General features: G+C 43.8%; 1 protein-coding gene across 1 annotated transcript in view; it reads left to right on the top strand.

Annotated features, from left to right (window-relative positions):
• The first annotated feature begins 246 nt into the window (after positions 1–246).
• OSTF1 (osteoclast stimulating factor 1) overlaps positions 247–26,809 on the top strand; it is a 57,348-nt gene continuing 30,785 nt past the window's right edge. Inside the window, exons 1-2 of the mRNA XM_047102264.1 lie at positions 247–545; positions 25,829–25,875. Coding sequence (XP_046958220.1) covers positions 512–545; positions 25,829–25,875 — 81 coding nt within the window. The 5' untranslated portion in view covers positions 247–511. The remainder of the gene's footprint in view (positions 546–25,828; positions 25,876–26,809) is intronic.

Below are 26,809 nucleotides of genomic sequence, written 5' to 3' on the forward strand. Positions count from 1 at the left end.
CAGCCCCGGCGGGGCGGGGCGGGGGGGGGGCGGGGCGGGACTCCGGCGACCCGGGCCACGCGCGCGCGTGCGCCCCCGCAAGGTCCGGCCCTTTCTCATCGGGGGCGCGCGCAGCCGGGCCAGCCCCGGCGCGAGCCTGCGGCGCCCTCCCTCGGCTCCGGCTCGTTCCGCCGCCGCGCGCGCCGCCGCGCGCGCCGCCCGCGCTCCCGCCGCGCCGGAGCTGCCAGCCCGGGAGCCAATTAGCGCTCGGAGGCCAGACGGCGGCCACTTCCTCGTCGCCCGGCCGCGCGCTCGGGAGGCTCGGGCGGCCGCGGGGCGGGGCGGGGCACGGCGCCGAGCGGCTCTGACTGCGTTCGCTAGTCCGACGGCCAAGGGTGGGCGCAGGTCCCTGAAGGCGCACCGCCGCACAGCAGACAAAAAGAAACTTTGGGGCCCCCGGAGTGCCGGCTGGCGGGGCGTTCGGTTGGCTTTTCGTGCTTGGTCTCGAGGCTCCGCCGCTCCAGGAAGCGCGATGTCGAAGCCGCCACCCAAACCGGTCAAACCAGGTAAGGGAGCTGCTCGCGGGGTCCCCTGGCCGCCTTGGTGCCCTGCGCTTCCTCTGCCACTTGGCAGGGCAGACCACGCACGTACCCGGCCTGGAGCCTCGCTCTCGGGAGCCGACCCACCGGGATGGGTCGCTTTGTTGCGTTCGCAGAGGGGAGGGAAGCATTTTGGACAGCAAGAGGATTTCCAGGATTAAATTTTTTTTTTTTCTTTTAGAGAGGAGTCGCCCTCGATTTTGCGACATTATCATTCGCTGCAACTTTCTAGTGGGTGTGATGGCTACTTCCCATTGAAGCTTCACTGGAAGACAGGGATCTTGCCCCTCTTAAAGAAATACATATATGTATCTATGCCTTGCAATGGTCTTTTAGCCACTTCCTCTTTTTTTTCAGTGTGTGTCACTGTCAAGTTAGAGTTCTTGACCGGCCAGAGAGAACGGGAAGTGCTCTGCTTGCAGGGTGGGGTGGGTGAGCGAGTGTCCTTTGGGACTTTTGAGAGGAGCCGCTTTTGAAACTGACCTCGGGATCTTGGGGAAAGCATTTAGAAAACTCTGTACTCTAGCTCGTGGCGAGGAGAATCTAGGCTGCGGCAGAGTAATCTCGGCTGTTGCAATTCGGGAGTGTCACTTTATCGTGCTGTGCAAGTCCTCTGCCTCCTCTCCCCCAATGAATTTGCGGGGTTTAAGCTGGAGAGGGTGAGATTACTAAATTCCTCCAAGCAGTGTTCTTGGCCTACAGTCCCTGTTCATTTTTGATTCTATTCTTAGAATATTTTCTGTGATATGGAGAAAGGAGAATGTGAAAGGGGCTGACGTATTTCAATTCAGTACTGTAACAAACTCGTGCATTCACTTGGTGAGTAATTACGGGAAACGTAGGAAATGGAAGATAAATGGCCCTGATACACTCTCGGGTTGTTTCTTCCAGTCTCCTGTAACTTCAGTATAGCAGGAGCTGAAATGTGTCCTTTCACATGAAATTTAGAAGTAAACTTGGTTGCAAGTACTACACCTTTCATGATTATCTAGTTTTCTTTCTTTACCATCATACTGTGGCAGTTTCAAGTCATTTTATTTGAAGATTATGTACAAACTCATATCTGTGACAGTCATTCACCCAGGACTTAAATTTTTTGGTGGGCTGGGTGTGAAGGAAGTTGCTGGGACTTTGGCTTTGCTGTGAGCAAAGATGGGGCGGGGCTAGTGCTGGGTTCTGTGTTTCTTCATTAGTGGAATCTGATGAGGAGTTTGCATTTTAAGAGCACGTGTAGGAGGTAGCAGCTTTCTAAAATCAGATGTAAATCAGGACCTCAAGTATCCAACAAAGCCTTGTTGTTCTTCTTTGATCGCCAAACAAAGTACTTTATTTTAAAGAATGTCCTGAGAAGTCCATGAGCTTTTTCATTTCTCTAGACCTTCAAGTGATGTCTGTGCTGCAGCTGGAAAAGCATTGACTGCGATGTGCAAGGGTGTGCATGAGTAGTCAGGCATACTCAGGTCTGATGGAAGGATCGCACTGTTACCGTTGGGGATACACTCCCACAAACTGTTTTGTTGGTGGACATTGCTGCGTTCTCCTTCTCTTCAGCAAATCAGAAAGCAAATGTTTGAAAGAGCTTTGACTCCACACTGATTTTTAAATGAGATCCGAACTCAAGGTGACCACTGAAATCAGTTTGTGAGTTTACTCATTTATAGTGAGACATTCTACTTTCAATCAGGGTTGAGACATCGCATGGCCTGGCTTAATGGAAAACAAAACTGTCCCATTAGAGTAGTGGCACGCACGTACTGAGTGCCAGGCACTGATCTAATCACTTTACATGTATTAACTCATTTACTTCTCACAACAACGCTGTTGGGTCAGTGCCATTATTGTTCCCATTGCACAGGCGAGGAAATTAAGGCAAGGCACAGAGAGGTTAAGTAACTTGCCCAAGGTCAGTAGCCGGTAGAGCGGAGCAGGCAGGATTAGCACTGAGGTCCCTCTGGTTTCAGAATCTGCCTTTCTTACTCATAATGCTGTTCTGCCTTAACATCACCGTGCACCACTCACATGCATGGTCTTGTGTATGTTAGAGCTGGTGGGTGGGAGTGGAAAGGAAAGTGCCTCCGGTCCTCAGTCAGATTTTCGGATCACAGATGGCACATAAAGGTCACCCCCTGGCCAACAGCAGTGAGGAGAGTGGTGTTGAGCTCTACGCTCTTGTCTTGCAGGCAAGATGCATGGGTGAAAAATGTCTGGAGCAGCTTGAAATTAGGGGTGGGGGGGTGCATTTAATTTTTGGCTTCTTGATTTGTTTATACCCTGCCTCATCCCAGATGTTAAGAAGGCAAGAAAGGGCCATGTAGGAGGAGGGAAGAAGAATAAGAGGAAACCAGAGGAAAGGTTAGCTTACAGACATGCATGTCCCAAGGTCCTCCCGGGTTTCTAAAAGATGGCTATAGACTTGGCTCTCAGCTTCCGGCATAAAGATAAAAGATCAATTATAAGATTCCTACTCATCATAAAATTAAAATGTATTACTTGCTCTGAGGAGAGTTACTTTAATGACCCTGAGATCTGAGATAAACTTCCCATGGGTTCTTTCAAAGTGTTGGAGTGAACCGGACATCTCTGTAAGATGGTCTCTATCACGGTAGTAGTCTCTGTAGCTTCCTGCACAGCAAGACCCCAGCAAAACAGCATGGTTCAAGTCCACACGCAGTGCCAAAAGGAGGGGAGCTAGGTGAGGGAGCACATAGGCCTTCATGGAAGATTTTAGTAGCAAGAGACATTAAGCTATAATGTCAGTAATATACCTATTGGGATGATTGGCATATGTCCCATAAGGGGACCATTTTCTTTTGTACCTTCCTGGGGTTACACCAGAGTGTGGGTTTGCAGCCACATCCAAAATTCATTTGCTAAACATTTCTTAATATATGCAGCTAATCTTGTAGGCCTCGTGCTAGATATTGGGGTTCCAAGGAACGATAAAATAAGGTCTCGCCCATGGAGGTGTCGAGCCCGATGGGGCAAATTTATGTATCTTAGACAATATCTTAGATTAACCTATATCTATAATTGGATGGCTGATCTTACCCATTTTGTTAAGAAAAATCTTGGTATTAAAAATAAAAGTAATATGTTTTTTCTACGTCTTTTTTTCTCCAAGCCTCAAAATATATATTTTTATTGTAGAAAATTTAGGAAATACATATAGAAAAACAATATATAAACATAGAAATACCATCCCTGCCTATCTAGTGATAATCACTGTTCTCAGGATTCTCCAAATCTATTTTATTCAAAAAAGAAAGCACAGTTATCCTCAGAAGGGTGTCTCAGTTTCAATTTTAAGTGGTTTGCTGTTGATTGGCTGATTTCCTACAGTCAGTAAATTATCATTTACACTCTGCTTGAAAATCAGTTGTCAGGGCGCCTGGGTGGCTCAGTCGATTAAGTGTCCGTCTTAGGCTCAGGTCATGATCTCACGGTTTGTGAGTTCCAGCCCCACATTGGGCTCTGTGCCGACAGCTCAGAGCCTGGAACCTGCTTCAGATTCTGGGTCTCCCTTGCTCTCTGCCCCTCCCCCACTTGCATTCTATCCCTCTGTCTCTCTCTCTCTCAAAAATTAATAAACATTAAAAAAAAGAAAAATCAATTGTCACATTTTGACTCTTCCTTTCTTACTGATTTCTTTTTATAGGGTCACTTTTGGCCACTCAAGGTCTGTCATTGAAACTCTCCCCTCTAATTATCAGATGGGCCACCATCTAATACGGTTTTTAGTCATGACTTAATAGTCTTTAGCTTATTCTCTATGGGACCCCCCTCCTTCTTTGGGACCAATGTAGCCTCTCAGTTTTATAAATACAGCAGTTTTTGTTCTTTTCAGCCACCCTCCCAAGCCTTGCTGATCAATTAGGGTGAAGCCACCTGGCTTCTCAGAGTGTAGAGGACAGCTTGTATTCTCACAAAGACCTTTTTTTAAAAAAGACTTTATTCTGAGACTTCTGTAAAGATGGGCCAAAGGATATTGAATGAGATTTGAACTAGAATCGTCTCTTTCTAAGCCGGTTTGATAACCCTCCACTGTAGTTGGAAGCCTGATGTCTGACCTTGACCAGTTCTTTTAAATGGCTTATTGATCTTGGTGGTGGAAATAAAACAGCGTAAATATTTTATGTGTCTTATGAAAATAAATTCGTGGGACTTTGAAAAAGCAAATGTCAGTATTTGGGGTTCTTTTGTATTTACAATAAAAACATAAACTTCAAAGATGTCACACATATGCTGCTTATGTAACACTGTTGAGAGGAAAAAGGTCTTCATCTAAAATGATCGGAACTTTTGTGTATTTTTTTCCCCTCTGAATAAATAAATTCATCAACGGTGAGATGGGGTTGGCTAGAAATGTGCACTTGGATAGTTTCCTTCATAAACTTGATGCTGCATTTATGCCTGGTGGCAGAATAAAGTTTGGAAAACATTCTGAAACTTCCAGAATGATGATTATGATGATGATAATAATAGCTAACATTTATTTGGCCCTAAGTATCCCGTACTATGCAAAGCATTTTATGTGTTCTATCTCATTTAATTATTCTAACTTCCCTATGAGGTGGGTCCTAATATCCCCATTGTATGGGTGAAGTAGGACTTAATGAAGTCAACTGAGCCACTTAAAGGTCTCAGATCTAGGAAGTGGTGTTTTGGTTTGACCTGAGAATGGCACAGCGGCCTTAAGTGCAAGCTATATCTTTTGGACAGAGAAATCTATGAGGATCTATTAGATTGGCTTTTTGTTTTTGTTTTTTAATTTGTTTTCACATTTATTTATTTTTGAGAGACAGAGCAAAGCAAAGCGTGTGTAGGGGAGGGGCAGAGAGAGGGAGACACAGAATCCGAAACAAGCTCCAGGCTCCGAGCTGTCAGCACAGAGCCCGACGCGGGGCTCGAACTCATGGACCGCGAGATCATGACCTGAGCTGAAGTCGGACACTTAACCCACTGAGCCACCCAGGCGCCCCAAGGACTGGCTTTTGTTTCAGGCAGCCACCTTTATTGACTTAGGCAGTTGTGTTATTTGCATTTGTGTTGTATAACTCCCCTCTTTCAATGCTTCTGTATTAGACTCTGAGATACTTTTTGGGAGTAGAATAACCTTTTATTTCCTTGTAACTTTGCAGCAGCTAAACTTTTTATTCATAGCAAATACATAAAAAGTCTAGATACATCATAAAGTCCTTGTCCGGAAGAAGGTGGAGTGGGCTGTGGTTGGGAACATCTTCTTGCTACACTATAAAGCAGCAAAGGCTGGAGGCAGTATCCATCGGTACTATTTCTGGAAACAGTGGCGCCCTCTCCATCTTGTGTTCCAGCATTCACACCGCTTGACTCCAGTGTCACCAGTGCAGTGAGCTTTTCTGACACACCTGTGTAGGGGAGGAAAAAAATCTTCCCTCTGCCTTCTTATGTTCTGTGTCCTGCAAATTAAGCTAATACAAAATCGGATTAACAGGAAGAAAAGGCATACAAGTTTATTTGACGTTTTCAGTTTTACCTGTACGGGGGCTATACACAAAAGAGGTGAAAATCCAAAGAAGGGGTTGATTTGAAAGCTTATGTGCCATTTTGGAAGCATGATACATCGTGGAGAAATGACTAGACAAAGGAAAGAGGGGTTTTGGTTTCTAGGGGCAGTAAATTATGGAAAGGTAAATATATAAGGAAGTAATCGAAGATAAGGATTATTTTAGTAAGGTTTGTTTGTGTAGACACAACTACCCGTCATCTCCACCTCTGATAATAAAAGTTTTCTTTTTTGTATGGGGGGAGAACTCCTTCATGAAGGAAATTTATGCCCTGCTTTTAGGCAGATGGGGAGAAGGAAGAGAGGCTTCAGAGGCAGAGAGGCTGTGTCTATTTTTTCTCAATTACCTTCAGCTCAAAATACTTCTTATACCAAAGTGGCCTCCTTTGGAGTGGCATATTCTGACGCCCTTCACCTCATACTTCATGTCCGGTGAAAACCATTGCCAAAGTTGTACTCCGTTGTTTAATGCTCAGGGGAAGACAAAACACATGAGAGACCTAGAGAGAGAAGGAGAGAGGGAGAGGGACGGAGAAACGTCTTTCAGTGGGCTAATGTGAGCCGTCACGTCAAGATTTTGTATCAGTTTGTCAATCATACTTCAGTAAAGCTGGGGAAAAAAAGACGATCAAAAATATTGAAGGAGTTTGGGGAAAAACTTATAGATAACAGTATACAGAGAGCTCCCTGGTTCTTTTGAATGATCACGTGATATTCCACTGTATCTATTTACCCAGACCCACATTAGATGGTTGCACAGTAGATTAGAATGCACTTTTAGATTGTTTCCACATTTACATAGTTACAACAGCCTGGCTGCTTACGTGGTGTGAGTTGATCTGCAAGAGAAAGTCCTGGGGGTCTGATTGTTGAATCAGAGCGTATGTGCATCGTCATTTTCATAGACATTTCCGAAATGCTCTCCAAAAAGGTTTTACCAGTTTACCTTCCTACCAAAAATGTGTGCACATGCCTTAAACAGAAAAATTTCAGTGCACAGGATAGGAGACAGGAATCAAAGGGCTGGGAAGTCCAAAGCAGAGAATTTTGAGGACGCTTGGGGTGTGTCACCTAAGGGGGGAAATTTAAGCAGAGTCTTAAATGCTGAGTAAGAGTTTGCTAGGCAGAAAAAGCGGGAAATGTCATTTGACTCGGGCACAATGAGATAACTTGGTATGTCCTCCAATCTCGGTTTGCCTGACTGCTTGGAGCTGAGCTCCCCTCTCAGAGAAGCCAGGGGACTTGGTCTGCACACATGGAGCTGTGAACTGGAGAAATTTGTTCCGAATTAAAGAGAAAGCCGTCGGCCTGGAGTAACAGATTGTGGAAAACAGTACTGCTCCCTGCAGAAAGTGAGACTGTCCGAGTGTCAGCCCTGTGCGCGCGTATCTGCTTGTCTGTTTGTCAGGATGTTAACAATGGCTGTGGGTGTTTGGGGTGCAGCCAAATGTTAAAGAGGGTCACAGCTTAAAGTCACTTAAGTCGCTGGTGGGACTGTGGTGGCCACTTCCTCTTAATGAATTCTTGCTAGTCACTTCCCACTTTATGCTTGGGCATCTGTAGAATTTTTAGAAAATCACAAGGCAAATTCCTCACCCTACTCTTGGCGTAGGACTTGGGGGAGAGTTTTGTATTTGTGGATTTGATTCACATGGGATTTAAAAACTCATTAGCATCCCTTAGAACTTGATGGACTACTTTGGTTTAATATTCTTGGGACTAAAGAATGCACTGAACGTGGTCCTTTCCTAGTCTGGGGCGCTGGATTTCCAGGGAGCCTGAGTCAATTTGAATTCAAGTTAAGGAAGACTCTAGAGACCCAACTCAGTTTATTCTCCTGCTGGAGGGTCTGTCTCAGGCCCCCTTACAAGGCTCTGAAGGCAGCCTTGAAGTCTCTGTGCCATCCTTTGACCCGGGGATTTTGCTTGGTTCTGATAAAGTCATGGGTTCTATTAGGGATTCCCTCAGCTAACAGGAGACATTTGAATCGACTCACTTGTATGAGACAAAGAAATGACTTCCACCTGGAGAGTATTCTGGAGTGGCTGGGTCTTCCAGAAACCTCCTAATCCGACCCATGCCTTGGGGGGACCCGCCTCCGAGTCCTAGCTCCCCAAGCATGGGTGGGGGCGGCCAGCCCAGGCGAAGCCCCTGGCCTTTTGTCACATCTGGCGGGCATCTCAGACCACAGAGTATCTTAGATTCCCTTGCTTGACAAAACCAGACTCTTGTGTGTCTAAAATGTCGCTTACCCAGGTTTACAGGATTTTGCGGCTGCTTTTTGGGCCTGTTGTTTTGATGAGTCAGCACAAGCTTGTCGACTGTGGCCCTGGGAGGACCTAAACAGAAGGTATTCTTGCTGGTTTTTTAGGCAGGAAACTGGCTGTGAAACACTCATTGCAACAGAAACCTGTCCCTTCAAAGTTCATTTTCTTTATTTTTGTTTTTTAAAGTTTGTTTTGAGGGGCGCCTGGGTGGCTCAGTCGGTTGAGCGGCCGACTTCGGCTCAGGTCATGATCTCGCGGTCCATGAGTTTGAGCCCCGCGTCAGGCTCTGTGCTGACCGCTCAGAGCCTGGAGCCTGTTTCAGATTCTGTGTCTCCCTCTCTCTGACCCTCCCCCGTTCATGCTCTGTCTCTCTCTGTCTCAAAAATAAATAAACGTTAAAAAAAAATTAAAAAAAAATAAAGTTTGTTTTGAGAGAGAGAGAGAGAGAGAGAAAGAGGGAGAGAGGAGGGGAGGGGCAGAGGGAGAGGGAGAGGGAGAGAGAGAATCCCAAGCAGGCTCTGCACCATCAGCGTGGAGCCCATCGCAGGGCTCGAACTCACCAACTGTGAGATCGTGACCTGAGCCAAAATCAAGAGTAGGATGCTTAACTGACTGAGCCACCTAGGTGCCCCCAAAGTTCATTTTCTTAATACTGTGTCAAACTTGACATTGTTCTCAGCCTTATTCTTCTGTTAGGGAATAAGTCATTCCCTTTTATTCCTCTGCACTCAGGTTCTAAATATGAGTCACGCGAGCAGCTGCCGACCAGAACCTGGGCCTATGAACTGCTGAACCGTGAAGTAGGAGTCACTGCTTAGGGGTGACTGTCCACTTCCTCTTTCAGGGAGCCTGTCACATCGACAGGCTTACTTCTAGTACTTGCTTAATGCCTTCCTCCTCTCGGGCCAATTCTGTACCTAAGTATTGGGGCTCTAAAGGGTGCCTAGGACTTGACGCTGGCTTGGTAAGGAGCTCTGTTCTCCACAATGGGCTCAGGCCCACTTTCTGATTTTTGGTTGGTACCAGGTCTCTTGGTGTCTTGACATCTGGTCTAGCGCTTTTTTGTTTTCTGGCACAGGAAATCTGCTTCCTAGTTTGCCCTGAGTCCTTGTCATTGGCCTGCTTTTTCCCTGCTTAGGATACCTGCTCCATATCACGTGGACCTCTGGCTAACACACCTGTGTCTTTCCGACGTACTATGACCCTAAGATTAGTGTGGGTCCGTGTCTACTCTTGAATGGATTTCCCCTTGGTCTGCCTTCATTTTCCAGAACTAACCTTTGGCAGACCTGAATGTCACAGCCAACTAGCTGTTGGTTAAGCTCTCATTATTGTACCTCAAGGAGTCAGGGCCACAGGTCCAGAGAGCCTTCCAAGAGTATCTCGCTGAAGACTGAAGTTTTCCTCTGAAGTCACCTGGAACTTGGTTCCTTCTACTCTTTAATTCCCTAGGGTTCTGGGAACAAAGTCACTGATTCACATCTGATGAACAAATTGATCTGCAGTGTTAAACAAATCATTGATTTATCAACATCCCCTTCCCAAAGGCATTTACATTAAAGAATAAGGTAAGCTAAACACAAGATTCCCGAAAAGAATTACCTTTTTAAATGAGCCACTCTAATGGTAGGACTTCAGGCATGAAGACAGGCTCATAGGGTGATATAAGACCAAGCTGTGATTTGGAGGAGGCGGAGGCAAAATACAGTAATGGGTGCCTGGGTGGCTCAGTGGTTAAGTGTCCCACTCGTGGTTTCTGTTCTGGTCGTGATCTCCTGGTTCGTGGGACTGAGCCCTGCATCAGGCTCTGTGCTGACAGCGTGGAGCCTGCTTGGGATTCTCTGTCTCTGTCTCTCTGCCCCTCCCCCAGTTATGTACCCCCCCCCCCTGCAAATAAATAAATAAACATTAAAAAAAGAATATAGTAATGGAAAATGGACATTAGTTTGGAAATAAAGTTCTGGCCCCCATTCTTTTATTGACTTGCTGGGTCGCCTTGATGAGTGAGACCACACCCATTCTGGTCCTAGGTTTCTTCATTTGCTTCTAAGTGTTCATTGCCTGAGACTAACTTTTCAAATAATCCCGCAGGTTTCTACATCATTTCATTCTGTGCTTCTTCTGGAGCCATGGGACATTTTCAGTGGTCCTCTACCCACTGCGTTGCTGCTTCCAATGCTCAGGGCCAGACGATTGCCCACAGATGGAAGCATTAAATACTTGAAGGACTTTTTCCTAAGTCCAGATTTCCATGACAGAGAGAGGGGAAAGGATGGGAAGAGGGTTTGGGTGGAGACATAATATATTCTTAATTAGACCTGATCTGATTTCACTTAGACTCTAGCTACATAGGACAGTGGAGTTTGTTTTTGTTACTGTTTTTTTTTTTTTTCCTCAGTTGCCTACAGGCATACAGCATCAGGGTGGCCCTGCAGAAATGTGTCCAATGACATTCCAGTGGCAAAAAAAAAAAAAAAAAATTGTCATTCCTGAATGACTCTTGGGACTTTTATGTTTGAAAAATGTATAAAGTCAATTATAACTCAGTGACATCAACTCTGTAGATTTGAGATTTAAGAATATACTGCTAGTTTTTTGAAATTAAGTCTCTGTGCAAAATATTGTTCTCCCATCTTGTTTTTTCCTGTCTGTTTTGGAGGTGACAATTTTAAGCCGTGAATTCAAGTTCAGACCTTGCTTTGTAGCAGTTCTCAAATTTCATTCCAGGAAGGAGGGTTTTCAGTGCTTCTCTTCAGAAGAGAGACACTTGTTCCACCAAGAGAGTGGTTCTCAGTCCACCTGTCACTTTGTAAGTTACGTAGGGCTCACACAGAAACCAGAAGCTGGGGTGCCTGGGTGGCTCAGTTGGTTAAGCGTCCGGCTTCAACTCAGGTCATGATCTCATGGCTCGTGAGTTCAAGCCCCACGTCAGGCTCTGTGCCGACAGCTCAGAGCTTGGAGCCTGCTTTGGATCTGTGCCTCCCTCTCTCTCTCACTCTGTCTCGCACTGTCTCTCAAAAATAAAATAAAAACATAAAAAAATATTAAAAAAAACCCAGAAGCCACCTTGTTTGTTTGTTTTAATTTTTTTTTTAACGTTTATTATTGAGAGACAGAGAGACACAGAGCATGAACAGGGGAGGAATAGAGAGAGGGGGAGACACAGAATCTGAAGTAGGCTCCAGGCTCTGAGCTGTCAGCACAGAGCCCAACGTGGGGCTCGAACTCACGGATGGCGAGATCACGACCTGAGCCAAAGTCAGTCTCCCAACCAACTGAGCCACCCAGGCACCCCTTATTTGTTTGTTTTTAAAGAAAATAATATTTATATACTCCTAGGGATATAATGATAAATTTAAGAACATAACATTGTACATTGTACATTGTATTCTGATCAGAATAAATGTTATTGCTCTAATTTTAGAACTAAAAAAAATTGTTTGTAGTTAGAAGTTGAGTATTAAGTCTCTACTAAATGTCTTAAGACCATAGGTAAAGAAACTGGAGTTTGTTAGACCAGATGATGAGAGAAGGCAGGTTACTTCTGTAGCTGGACAGTGGGTACTGAAGGAGAGGGAACTCCTAGTAATTATTATGAAAGCCTGCAATTTACACAACCCACTGCATGTCGGTGGGAAGCCACCATCCAAGAGAGCACAGAACTTTCCCTCTTCTGTCCCTGTGAACTGGGGTTGTTTTCACTGTCATCCCATCCACATTGTAAACAGCAAGTGTTTCTTCAGGCCCAAGGATTTAGGAGGGGCTGTATTCCTAGACATTTTAGGGCAAATTCCAATGTTTCCATCCCCTGCCTTCCCTCAGCCGATGACCCCGTGTTCATAAAATGATAAATGATCGTCTGGGCATCCATGAATGAAAAGGAGTTAACAACACATACACACACACACACACACACACAAATCCATGAGCACTTTGCAGCCTCAGGAATGGGTGTGAAAGGTACCCTGGGCCTTGGAGTGGCTGAGGTTTTAGCCACCGAATGTAAGTACAAGACCCTCAGGAGTGTGCTGTCATAGCTCATGCCCAGGCCTTGAGTAGAAGGGAGATTTTCATCAGAACGATCCTGTAATTACCCTATTTTAATTACAGCCCCAGAAAACCACAGCTTTTCACTTGTCTGGCCTTACCACTCTCTAGGGGAAATCCAACCCCATTCTCCTTCCTCCTACGAGCATCTGATCTGGTGTGGGAAAATACCTGAGCATTTCTTTGGGTTAACATTCTCCCTTTTCTGGGAGCCACTTGGATTCCTGGGGTCTTTCCAGGCCTCCAGAGCTCTGTCTCAACCCTCCTTTTCGTAAACCGTCTAGACTTAAGGGACTAGGCAAGTTGGGAGAAGGAACTGATCGCCTGGGGCATCCTCCCTGCCTGGGCTGAACCTTCAGTGAGCTGCCAAGGTGTGGCCCTGGAATGGCCACAAGGTGTTAGGGCCACCAGGCCCCGCGAGGCTTACCACTTTCAGGATAGGAACCAGACCCTCAGGAAAAGGTAGTAAACCTTGTGAAGGAGCACCGTTGTCTGTCTTGACAGAGGATGCAACTAGGGAGTAATTTCCAGTTTAAAGGTTGTTGTATTAGTAAGTAGATGATCTTGGAAGAAATGAGTGTCTTAGACATCTTGTTGATTTCCTACAGATGGCCTCTCTGAACCCACTCTCCTGTCTTGGGTTCTGTTGTAATTTTGAATATGGGCTTTGGCAGAGTCTTGTGTCTGTGCTGCAGAAGAAAATTTGAGTCCTTTTGTTTTCTGAATGGAGAGGAGCTCAGTTTCAGGGGTATTGCCAGTCATTGCCCTCTCATTAGTTTCTCCTGCTGTGTTTGATAATGTTTCCCATTCATCCAGAGTTTGTATTGTTATATGAGAGTTCTGGTGTTAGTGAGAAGTAGTAAAATGCCCTCAGCTACAGATCTGGCCCCTGTGTGGCCATCAGGTAAGCTTCAAGTGAACACCTTGCTTAAGTTCGGTCTATGTCTCTAGAAATTTTCTTTTTTTGTTCTTAGATACAGTGTGTATCTTTGTCTTTATATTAGGTTTTAAAGGGGCCTTTTAAGTAAAGGAGACATTTTTATCATCATGTTGTCTTGCTAGCATGGATTTTTTTTTAATGTTTACTTTTGAGACAGAGAGAGGGACAGAGAACAGGACCGGGGGAGGGGCAGAGAGAGAAGGAGACACAGAATCCCAAGCAGGCTTCAGGCTCTGAGCTGTCAGCACAGAGCCTGACATGAGGCTTGAACCCACAAACCGTGAGATCATGACCTGAGCCAAAGTTGGACTCTCAACCAACTGAGCCACCAAGGCGCCCCGAGTCTTTTTTTTTTTTAATAATATTTTTGGGGAAAGCACAAGTGGGGAGGGGCAGAGAGAGGGAGACAGAGAATCTGAAGCAGGTTCCATGCTGACAGGCTGACAGCAGTGAGCCTGACATGGGGCTCGAACCCACAAACCGTGAGATCATGACCTGAGCCAAAGTTGGACTCTCAACCAACTGAGCCACCCAGGCGCCCCACTAGCATGGGTCTTTATAGAGGGCTAAGACCAAGGCCTTTTTTGTTGTTCTGGCAACTTTTTATCTCCTGAGTACAATTGTAATTTTCCAATGAATTGGGCATTCATGAAGTCTGAATTTTAAGCTTGTCCACTTATTATTTGCTCAGAATGAAAAAAAATTTTTTTCTTGAAATAAAAATAATTTCTAAGGCCATTTTTAATATTTTATAATCTCAGAGCGCTTCATTATTGCCAAGATTACCAGATATCTAAATCTGAATGAATTTCCATTTGGCCCCTGGACACTGGTTACACACATTCATATGTTAAAGGCTCCGGCCTGGTGTATTTTCAGACTGAGTGGTGACCCAGTGGTAGGTCACAAAGCCTGTGTAGTGTGCGATGACTAGCATCTTGATAAGAAGGAAGGAAAGAGAATAGAGCAAGAATAGAAGATACCAGAGAGAATCAGTCAAAGTAAGGATAAGTTGTTGTTTTGTTTTTTTTTGGAAGCTGTGTTTTAGGGGTGAGTGTGTGTGTGTGTGTGTGTGTGTGTGTGTGTGTTTCCTGAGTCCCGCTGTGCAACATATTTCTTAATGTGGGTCTCGGAGACATTTGAGACATCTCTGCCCAGTCTGTGCTTATGTCTCCAGGCAGCAAGTATCTCTCCTGCCGGGCTCAGGCCCACGGATTTCCATGACTTTCCTCCTCCCCTCTACCTGGCCTCCAGGCCTCTGTCTGCATACAGGCTCCGAATTCTGGGTCTGCCCTGCTCCTCTTTCATTGGCAACTCCTCTTATCTTTCCAGAGGCAAAGTGCATGCCACCTCTTGTACAGGCTGCACTGACCTACAGGTCTCCCACCGTCAGTGTGACTTACGTGTCACCCTCGGCATCGTGGTTGCTTATCTCCTCACTGACTCAGTGTGTGTGGTGTGTGTGTGTGTGTGTGTGTGTGTGTGTGTGGTGAGATCAAGGAGACAAAGAGGACTCAATATTAAAAAATATTCTGTTGGGGCACCTGGGTGGCTTAGTCCGTTAGCATCTGACTCTTGATTTCAGCTGAGGTCATGATCTCATGGTTCGTGAGTCCGACCCCCATGTTGGGATCTGTGCTGACAGCGGGGAGCCTGCTTGGGATGCTCTCTGTCCCTTTCTGCCCCTCCCCACTCTCTCTCCCTCTCTCAAAAATAAATAAACTAATAAAAAAAAAGAGACCACCTCTGCTGACAGAGTACAGATAACATGAGTTGTGCTTCAATAGGGCATTGGAAGAAACCATGTTTTCCTGATTGTATGTGGGATTCTCATTCTTTGTGGACAATTTAGAAAATAAAGGAAGAAAATAAACCTGGCTCATAGTGGCACCACCCAGAGTAACTGTTAGCATTTTGATGTTGTTTTTTTCTACTGTTTCTTCCATGCATAGATTGTGTAGGTAATATTACCATCAAACCAGCACTTTTTGTATAAGCCTACTCCCCAAAAGCTGATTTTTAAAGGTCGCGATAAACCTTTTTATTGTTTTTACTGTTGAATCTCTATTCCCACGTGGGTACATTTACATGTTCATGCGTTTCTGTCTCTTTTATAATCCTATATTCATAGCTGTTGTGAGCTCAGTGTTTATGTTCCCCCAGAACTCATACCCCCTGTGTGGTGGTATTTGGAGATGGGCCTTGGGGAAGCATTTAGGGTTAGAGTCAGCCATGAGGATGGGGCCCACATGGTGGGATTAGTGGTTTTCTAAGAAGGGAGAATCTCTCTGTATATACTTCTGCAAACTAAGGCCGTGTGGACACACGGTGGGAAGGCAGCCATGTGCATGTGAGGAAGAGGGTTCTCACCAGAAACCAGATTGGCTCGTATCTTCATCCGAGACTGCCCAGCCTCCAGAGCTGTGAGAAATTAACATCTGTGTAAACCACCCAGATTGTCGCATTTTATTATGGCACCTTGCATAGATTAAAGACAGTAGCTATAGGTTTCAAAAACGACAACTTAAAACTTACATTTAATTCTTTAATAGCCCTTCAGAGATGTAATATTACGTATTATACTTTATTTGCTTAACAAAAATGTGAAGATTTCTCTGCTGGGGTGTGATAAATGTTAAATTCTCTTATGTATGGGAGCAAGATAAGGGTAAATGGCCTCACGGCCTTGCCAATGACGATAAAGACACAAGGAATGACCCCTCACATCAGCTAAAAATTTGTAATAAATGATAATAGCTAAACTTGTGGGTGCATAAAATGCCTTAGGAACTTCATTAAGTCCTTTACGTAAATTGACTTGTTCATTCTCACTTAATCCCAGCCTGCTGGCGGCATCCAGAGTCCTGAGGCCAGAAGCCCTGGGTTTAAACCCCATGTCTGCCCCTTTCTAGTTGTGTAGATTTGGAGTAGTTACTTGTCTAACCTCAGTTACCCCAGCTATTAGTAGGCTACATACATAAAGTATTTATTTCCCAGGATTTTTTTAAAGTGTTTTTTTTTAAATGTTTATTTATTTTTGAGAGAATGCAAGCAGGAGAGGGGCAGAGAGAGGGGGGCTGAGGATCCGAAGCGGGCTCTGCGCTGACAGCAGTAAGCCCCATGCAGGGCTCCAACTCATGAACAGCGAGGTCATAACCTGAACCGAAGTTAGTTACTTAACTGACTGAGCCACCCACCCAGGTGCACCCCCGCATTTTTTTTAAGTTTGTTTATTTGAGAGAGCGAGAGGGAGCGAGCAAGCGAGAGAGAGAGAGAGAGAGAGAGAGAGAAGGCCCAAGTGAGGGAGGGGCAGAGAGAAAATCCCAAGCAGGCTCCACGCTGTCAGCACAAAGCCCAACACAGAGCTTGAACTCATGAACCATGAGATCGTGACCTAAGCCGAAATCGTGTCGGATGCCCAACTGACTGAGCCAACCCCCTGCCCAGGGTTATTTTGAAGATTAAATGGGTTGTGGCAAATCAGCACTTTGCATGGTACTTGGTTCGTGGTAAGTGTCCCATAAACATGGGTTTAGATGGGGAATTCCGTTTTGGATGAAAGATTTTAGTGTTAGAGAATCTTCTGTCTCAATCTTGGATGTATAGACAACCAGTCATTTCACATAGGATGAGGCTGAAACCCACACTGCTTTTGGAGTCTGTGAGAGACTGATTTGGACCCTTCCTGCTGGGGCTAATGCTCCTGTGGTCTGACTCGTTACTAACAGGAATAGGGGCCAGAGGATAGGGGTAGGCAGACTTTCTTCCATAAACATCCACATAGTAAATATTTTAGGCTTTGTGGGCCACAGATGGTTCCTGTTGCAGCTGCTCAACTCTGCCATCATAGCGTGAAAGCAGCCATAGAACAGAATGTATATATGGGTTCTGTTCCAATAAAACTTTACTTACGGACACTGCAATTTAAATTTCAGATAATTTTCATGTGTCTTGTAATATTATTATTCCTTCGATCCTCCTGCTCCCCAACCATTAAAAATGTAAAACCTTATGGGGCACCCGGTTGGTTCAGTCGGTTAAGTGTCCGACTTCAGCTCAGGTTATGATCTCATGGTTTGTGAGTTCAAGCCCTGCATTGGTCTCTGTGCTGACAGCTCAGAGTCTGGTGTCTGCTTTGGATTCTGTGTTTCCCTCTGTCTGCCTCCTCCCCCATTTGTGTGCTCGCTCTCTCTCTCTCTCTCTCAAAAATAAACATTAAAAAAAATTTTTTTTTAGAAGTAAAATCATTCTTAGTTCCTGGGTCATGCAATAACTGTTGTTGCTGTCATGGGTCGGCCCTTGGATTCATCTTGCCTTTTGCAGAAAGTAGTATGACCAGTGTCACCTTTTTAAGTTAAATTCCAAGGTCTGAAATAAAGATTTCTCTTAAGTTCCCTGTGGGGTCCTCAAAGTGACTTTGGAAGCGGTTTGTCTGGGAGTGAAGGGTCTTTGGGGGCCATTGCTTCCTCTCTAATTTTTAGCCAGTCAAGACATAGTTGGCAACGAGCGTGTCCTTTGAAATTTTGAACCCTGTTCTTTGGGACTTTTATGCTATACCGCGGAGAAGAAAGAAAAATAACCAGTAGCTATGGCTCCTGAAGATGTAAAAGTAACCAAGTTTGCTGAAAGGCCCTGAAAAGTATAAGGAAAAGAAAAAATGGATAAGAAAGGCACACTGTTAATAAACAGAACCCTCTTGTCAGAAAACACACTGGCTACTGTTTTTAACGAGTCTGGCATTCCTGCAGCTGAAATCAAGACACGTTTCAAATTCTTCAGTGGCTTTTTTTTTTTTTTCCTGGATTGGTTGACTTGGTGTTGGTGTGAGGAGAGATGAAAATATTATGTTCATATTTTTTTATTAGTATATCCTTTAAAGGTACATATGCAAATAGAATTCATTGGAGTTGACTTAATGAATCCGAGAATGGAAGTGCGAGGAAAGAAACATCCTTTATGGTGGAAACTCTTAAACGTTGTGCTCGCACGATGATTTTCTCTGTAAGGATCATAGCCTCTGTGTTTTATCTTCAAGAGCAGTGGGCTTTTGTGGAATGACATGCCTAGAGATCATTACCAAGAAGCCTATTCTGAACTAACCACCTCATTTATGGGCGTTGGAATCCACAAAGCCCAGGGGAGCCTGTGTTGGCCCAACAGAGCACAGCTGTTTCCTCTTACCCTGCAGGCGAAATGATGGCCTTGACTCTTGGATACTATCATGTACACTCCCTCTGTTTTGTTTTTGAGCAGAAAACATCCTGTTTCATCCTGCATGTTTAATGGAATAATTTAAATATGTGTAGTAGAAATACTATTAATACTTTTATTTGCCCTGAGAGTATTCGAAGGCAGTGACAGTTTTTTCATACCCACAGAGTATAAGTTAAGAAGTGATATTCCCTGCATTCTCTTAGGCAAATGTGAGAACTCTGTGTATATGGTAAATTCTTATTTTTCCATGATGTTCCCCTATTCAAATAATTCTCTTCCTTCTCTTTCTTTTCAAAAGCTCCAGTGTCGGTTCTAACTCTCTGGGGCATATTGGAGAATATTAGTTTTTACATGCGAGCTGAATTTTGAAAATAGAGGAAATATTTTTCATTCTTTAGAGAGTCCTGTACAGATCCCTCATTTGATCAGATAGTGTGGTCACTTTTAAACTTTTTTTTGACTTTGATCTTCAGTAGGATACGTATTTTATCCAATGATCTGATAACGTACAAAAGTACACACACATACACACTAGACCACAGGGATACACAGGAATTCACCTTAAATTTTTTCCTAAAACTGCCATTCAGCCTCAGCCGACTGGCCAAAAGGCGGGGTGCCTGACTTTGGTGTTGTTTCTGGCACACTTGCACTTGTACATGAACAAGGATTGTACATTGCATAGGTAGCCCTCCTGTCCAACCAGGGTGGGGGCACCAGTGACGCAAACAAGGCAGACCTTTGGGATTTATTATCATAACATTTGCTTTGAAAAATAGGTAAACGCTCTGTATGTAACTCTTGCAGTGTCCCCTTTTATGCTTTGTGTATGGAAACTCAGTCAACTGAAAGTATAAACATCTGTATTTTTTTATTGGAGAATAAAATATTGCAGAATATTGTCAGGCTGTGAATTTTATGTGCCCAAAACCAGTGATACAAATATTAAAAAATGATAGGTATAGATTGAGAAGTAGTGTTGAGAGAGGACGGTTGCTAATAATCTTGGGGAAACTGCTGTCTCCTCTGGGGGATAGGCTTCAGTGAAATCGCACCATCAGGCATTAAGCAAGTCTTGAAGTCCAGGAGATGAGGGGTCTTCACCTAAGTCTTGACCTCGCTCGGTTTCCATTAGGGAGGAAGGAAAGCTTCCTAACTTGCTGGCAGAATCACCGCAGGCAGCGGCCGTCTTGGCACCAAAATGTCTTGCTTTTTTACACAGACCTGATTTTCAGAGCATCCATTTAATTTTGCAGAAATTAATTCTGCAAATTCTCATTAGTCTGCTGTGGATCGTGCTGAGGAATTACGGTTCCTGCCCTTTTATATCAAGTGTTCAAAATGGATCTACCATTTTTTGACAATAAAATTGTAAACATAATACATTTTTTGAATAGAACTTCAGATTTATACTTGCTTTCCAATAGTCCCTTCCGTAAAGCAGCATTTGGCTTTGGCAAGTATTTGGTTTTAACATTTGGCCACTTGGCATTATGCCAAAAGGTGTGTTTGGTAAATTTCTGAACGAAACATCACTTTCTCCATCCATCTGTCCAGTCCCGATGAAATAAACGCACAAAACCATAATTATTTATGCCATGCACACTGTACTCTGGTCATTTCTGTTTTAATATTTTTAAAAGCCACGAAATTAGTTTCATGGTGTGCAGTTAAAAAAAATGTTGAGACTCACTGTACTCTGGGGATGGATAGTAACACCGTCTGGGAGGGGTCGTTTTTGTAGACAGCATTTTAGCCCCACAAAAGATGAGAGGAGGGGTTTTCCAATTTTCTTTCCCAGAAATGTCATGTAAGATCTCAAAGGTATGTTAAGGCTTACAAAAACTGAATGAATGCTACTGCCAAATAATTTTCTCCAGCAGTTGTACCTGTTTACACGCCCACTGATACTGTCTGAGAATTCCAGTTGTTCTGTATCCTTCTTAACACTTAGCACTGCCAGCGTTTTTAGTGTTAACTACCGCAGTGGGTATGTAATCGTTATCATAGCCATTTAATTTTTTTTTTATTTAAAAACATTTTTTTAACGTTTATTTATTTTTGAGACAGAGAGAGACAGAGCATGAATGGGGGAGGGTCAGAGAGAGTGAGACACAGAATCTGAAACAGGCTCCAGGCTCTGAGCTGTCAGCACAGAGCCTCATGCGGGGCTTGAACTCACGGACCTCGAGATCATGACCTGAGCCGAAGTCGGCAGCTTAACCGACTGAGCCACCCAGGCGCCCCTAAAAACATTTTTTAAATGTTTATTTTTGAGAGAGACAGAGAGCAAGCGGGGGGAGAGGCAGCGAAAGGGAGACACAGAATGTGAAGCAGGCTCCAGGCTCTGAGCTGTCAGCACAGAGCCCGACGCGGGGCTCGAACTCACAGACCGTGAGATCATGACCTGAGCTGAAGTCGGACGCTTAACCGTCTGAGCCACCCAGGTGCTCCTATCATAACCGTTTTAAATGAAGTCCATCTAAAAGGTCTTAGGCCTTCCAACATTTTTTTTCAGTTTATTTTAATTTTTGAGAGAGAGAGAGAAAGTGTGTGTATGAGTGAGCAGGGGAGGGCAGAGAGAAAGAGGATCCCAAGCCGGCTCCACACTGTCGATGCAGAGCCCAACGCAGGGCTCCATCCCATGAACTGTGGGGTCATGATCCTAGCAGAAATCAAGAGTCGGATGTCTATATGACTGAGCCACCCAGCGCCCCTGGCCTTGTGATGGTTTTAAGCAGAATGTAAATGAAATGGATCCTCTGTTTCAGATAACCAAGTTCTGATATGTTGAATAGTCGGTCCTTTTGCTGTGAGTGATCCTTTTTTTAATGCTGTCTTTGTGGCTCACTCTAGAAGCTTCTCTTCCACTCCTTCACCAACAGAGAAGAAACTAGAATAGAAACTGTGTGTTTGAGTTTGTGCACCCCACGTCCATCGAAGAGCTCTTTCAGGGCCACAGAGGTGCACCCATCCGCATTCTGTTGGCAGACTTCAGACACAGAAAAGTCTCTTAGCCGTTGCCTGTACGTGACCCCTCCCAGATCCCCTTTCCCTCTATCTGCCTCCACTGCTGTGGACAAGGATTCGTTCGCTGTAGTCTGGGTTTCAGCCCTCACTCCAGAGGCAAACAGTGTTCCGGCTGATGACTGGTGGACTGAGCCCGTCTCTGTAGGAGCAGGGTGGGGTTGCAGAGAAAAAGAAAGGGTGTGCCTGGCAAGGTGAGGGGCCAGCAAAGTGAAAAGCCAGCAGGGCCCAGCTGCTGCCTGCAAACATGGGCATCTGCTTATCTTGCTTGCATCGGGAGGCCAGCCCTACTGAAATCCTAAATACCATTCACATGCTAGTTCATGTGAGATCCACTGAAAGGATCTTACAAAAGATCGGGCCTCTTTCCAGTCTTAATTCAGGGTGAATTCCAGGTAATTCATACAGTCTTCCTGGTTCCACTTTCTCTCTTTGTTTTGTGTAACCAGCCTTCTGATCGAGGTTGGGGGTGCTGCCCGGAGAAGGCATCTGATTTTGCCTCCCTGCCAATCCAAGAACACCACGATTTTATGTTTGTGAATCTGCCTTCTTTAAATATATTTGGAATTCGGATGCCTGGTTAGCTCAGTCAGTTAAGTGTCTGACTTTGGCTCAGGTCATGATCTCGTAGTTCACGAGTTTGAGCCCTATGTCAGGCACCGTGCTGACAGCTTAGAGCTTGGAGCCTACTTTGGATTCTGTGTCTCCCTCTCTCCTGTGCCTCCCTCACTCATCTTTGGTCTCTCTCTCAAAAATAAATAAAAACTTAAATTAAAATGAATAAATAAAATTGGAATTGATCAGTGCCTATCTTGATAATTTATTAAGATGTTTATTACTATTTTTTTAGGTGTCAGTGAGGGCAGTGCTATAGAAACACAGAATACCCTGAGTCCTTTAATATTCTGTGTGAACCTGTACACCTATAGAACAGTTGAATTAAATATGTAAAAATGCTCAGTGAATTAAATATCATTAATTAGTATTCTCTTGAGAGACTAACCAGGGTTGGTAGACTGTAACCATGAAAGTCATTTTTTTTTTTTTTAATCTGTATGCAATTCTTTCATATCCTCTGGCTGGTATTTTTGTTTTGTTTTTTTTGTTTTTTTGCTTTTTTGCATTGTTTCTTTTCTGTTTGACTCAGGTTTGAGAATTGAATAAATTAAGGCCCAGAACTTTTATAATATATGGATTAAAAGGGAGCCCCACGAGGCTAACATCCCAACATTAATCAATAAACAGGATCATGTAGGTGAAAGTATTTTGTACAGCTTCACACAGAGAGAATGTTCCCTTGTATAACCACGTAAAAGACTGGCTTGATGTTCAATGTTTAATATAAATCAAAATGCAAATAAATCTCCCACTTCCTTTTAGTTGGGAACATTTTAAGTAAGACAATCACAAAAGATAACTCAGTGGCTTAGGCACACTCCCAAGAATTTATTTTTTTTCAGGTTCTTTAGTTGGTGTTGAATTTTACGTAAGCTCATTAAGTTCACATTGGATCTGGTTTCCCCGGTTAGCCATAGCTCATCTCGTTGCTGCCATTCCCTCCAAGGATGAGAACGTTCTGTCATTATTGATTTTGGTCACCAGTGGACTGCTTCCTTGTATAACTTCTCTTTGGAAAGTTTGAAGTCATCAAGATAACCGCTCTCCCCTCTCAGAGAGCCAGTAGAGTCCACAGGTATTTCTCCTGGCAGCTCTTCCTTCCGTTCCGTGTTTCCTTTCTCAGGGCTGCGGGGGGGTGTGAAAAACTCCAGAAGAAAACACGTTTCGTATTTGCTTCTGCCTATCAGCCTCCCCTTAGACGAGCAGAGAAGGAGGGGCATTAGAATTCAGACTGCAAAAAATAGTGTTTCCTTGCAAACATGCTGAGTGACAGGGGATGTGAGCAGGGGATCTTCTGTATTAGGGCATTTAAGAGAAACGATGATAGCCAGCCCCACCTCCCCAGGCTCCCACCGCCTGCCGTGAAAGTGTCTTTACTGTTCTTGTTGATTATAAAAGTCATACATGCTAAGTGTCATGAATATAAACCGTATACATAAAGGAGAAGGTGAAGGTTCCCCATAGCTGGTGCTACCATTCAAGGGGTGTACGTGTGCGTGTGTATATTGTCAACACGAACGGAATAGTATTCGGTATACTGTTCTGTAACCTGCTTTTTGTCACTGAATATTTTGCAGGGTCTCTGCTGTGTCAGTGTCTGCAGATCTGTCTGCAGTATTCTTAGGATGAATCAGAGTCGATTTACGTAATCCCTTCTTAATGGACATTACGGTCATTTCCCAATTTTTTTGATATTCTAAACCTCTATTGTTCCCCATGCCATATGTGGCAATTTAACTTAATTAAAATTACATAGTGTTTAAATATCAGTTCTCAGTCACATTAGCCACATTTCAAGTGCTCTGTCGCCATATGTGACTAGCACAGAAGTAGAACTTACCCATCGTTGCATGAAGTTCTGTTGGACGGTGCTGTTGGCTGGCTTTCTGATTTTTTTTTCAGTGCATGTTTCCATTCTTTTATTCATCCATTCAACAAATAATTACTGAGTGCCTCCTATGTGCCAGGCAGGCACTGTGCTAGGTACTTGGATATCTTGCTCATAAAACATAAACACCCGTCCTCATAATGCTTAACATTCTATTCAGCAAAAGGTTTTCAGTACTTATTCCCAATAAATATATGTGTATTCCCAGTTGCATATGTATCCTATTAAGTTGTTATATTATAAAACGTAATATATGGAACAAATTAAAATAGGAATGAAAAAGAATAAGACAAAAATGTAAATAACTTCCAAAATAGTCCTCTTGTGTTGCATCTTGGAGACCACTTTTTTGAATGGTGCTCTTGTAGGAAGCAGCCATGTTTAAAGGTTCTTGTAGTAGCGGGGCACCTGGGTGGCTCAGTCGGTTAAGCACCTGACTTGGGCTCATTTTATGATCTCGCGGTTCGTGAGTTCCAGCCCCGCATTGGGCTCTGTGCTGACAGCTCAGAGCCTAGAGCCTGCCTCAGATTCTGTGTTTCCCTCTGTCTCTGCCCCTCCCCTGCTTGCCCTCTCTTTCTCTCTCTCTTTAAAAATAAATAAATAATTAAAAATTTTTAAAAATATGAATAAATAAATGTTCTGTAGTGCTGATATGGAGTTATCACATTTTAAATAGGTAGTCCTTCTATTTTGATATTCCTTCTAAATCTATTTATTTCATAAAAGATCTCTTTTTTTTTTCTATCTGTAGACTTCTTCCTACTGTTTGAATTTGTTCTCTTACGTATTCATTTAGTAATTATTTATGAAGTTCATACTGTATGCTAGGTGGTGCCGGGAAATTGAACAGGTCCAAGTTCCTGCTCCCAAATGACACAGGCCAGCAAATCACTTATTCTAACATAAGGTGTTATGGAAACACAGGGAAGGGGCATATTAATAGGGATCTTGTTTGGGAGAGTGGAGGACAGCTTTCATGAATATGATCTCCTCTTTGCTGAGTTATTGCACTCTGTTTTGGGACTTAACGGAATCTTATTTTTATCCAACCGATACTATTTTTCTCCATGTTTTTTTCTTTTCTTTTTGAAAATATAAAGTTCTAAATAATTGATTTAATAATACTAAACCACCATTGATTGTCACATTAAATATCTCTTTATGTTAAATGCTTACCTTAAACTTAGATCCTAGGGCTGGAAGGGCTCTATGTAGGACAGAACTGAAGTCCAAATAATTGTGTAGTTCCTGTTTTTTGAGAAGGAGAGGCGAAATCATCCCCAGAGGTGTGTGTTTATTCATACCTTTATTTAACAAATATTTACAAAATACCTTCTATGCTGAAAAAAAGCACTTAATTTCAAAATAAATTTCTCACATGGGCTTTTAATTAGGGTATTCTGAAGAATATAATGGATAATGCTATTTAGAGTAAACTTAAGGGGTGCCTGGGTGGCTCAGTCGGTTGAGCGTCTGACTTTGGCTCAGGTCATGATCTCGTGGTTTGTGGGTTCGGGCCCCGTGTTAGATTCTGTGCTGACAGCTCAGAGCCCGAAGCCTGCTTCGGATTCTGTGTCTCCCTCTCTTTCTGACCCTCCCCCATTCATGCTCTGTCTCTCTCAAAAATAAATAAACATTAAAAAAAAATTAGAGTAAACTTAAAAATGAAAGAATTGATCATGTGTTTATCTGTTCCCTCTCTTTTAGGGCAAGTTAAAGTGTTCAGAGCTCTTTATACATTTGAACCCAGAACTGTAAGTATTGAGTTTTTAACTTTAAAACTGGCATAAAAACCTAAGGTCATTTCATTTAGACACTTCCTCTGGCCTTTTCTTTGATAGCTGTAAAAGATTCATAGGAGTGGATGTTCATTGACTTCCCTGTGGTCCAGAGGTGTGAAAGCTGAGTCCCTGAATTGATCTGAATGTCTTCCCCACCTTGAGTTTGTGTCGTCCATCCTGTGTGGCTTGTTCCTGCATGGTGACGCCACCTGCTTTAAAAATCACCAAGTGGCCTGCATATAAAGTACATGACCTTATCTTAGTCATCCTTCCTGTGACTCTCACCCTGGCCTTCTTTGTTCTTTCTGTTGACCCACTACCTCAGGCCACATCATAATGGCACCTTTTACCAACCATCAGGAGCAATTTTTTTTTTCTTTCCAAGATTTTATTTAAATTCAAGTTAACATACAGTGTAGTATTGGTTTCAGGAGTAGAATTGTGATTCATGACTTACATACAACGCGCACAATTGCCCTCCTTAATGCCCATCGCCCATTTAGCCCATCCCCGCCCCCATCCCCTCCAGCAACCCTCAGTTTGTTCTGTCTAGAGCAATTTTCTGTGTTTCTGCTGTGTACACTCTCCATTGTTATAGTTTCTGGTGTCCATCCATCAATCCACCCATCCATCTGTGATTTAGTGAGCACTTACTATGTGTCGGACCCTGGCCCAGGCCTTGGAGATAGTGCCCCATCAACAGAAAGGGTGGTCTCATGGAGCTGCCATCCCCAGTGTGGGGAGACAGATAACAAATGAACATGACTGTGAGGGCCTGGTAAGTGCTATGAAGAAAAATAAGGAGCATATAGGGCCAAAAGGTTAGTGGAGAAAAAAGAGCGTTATTTTCAGCAGGGTGTTCGGAGATGGCCTTTCTGTAAAGGTGACGATTGAGTAGAGACCTGAG

Source organism: Lynx rufus, unplaced genomic scaffold, assembly GCF_022079265.1.
Source record: "Lynx rufus isolate CCGP_SWC_20201006 ecotype Redwood Valley unplaced genomic scaffold, mLynRuf1.p SCAF_10, whole genome shotgun sequence".
Taxonomy (NCBI): Eukaryota; Metazoa; Chordata; class Mammalia; order Carnivora; family Felidae; genus Lynx; species Lynx rufus.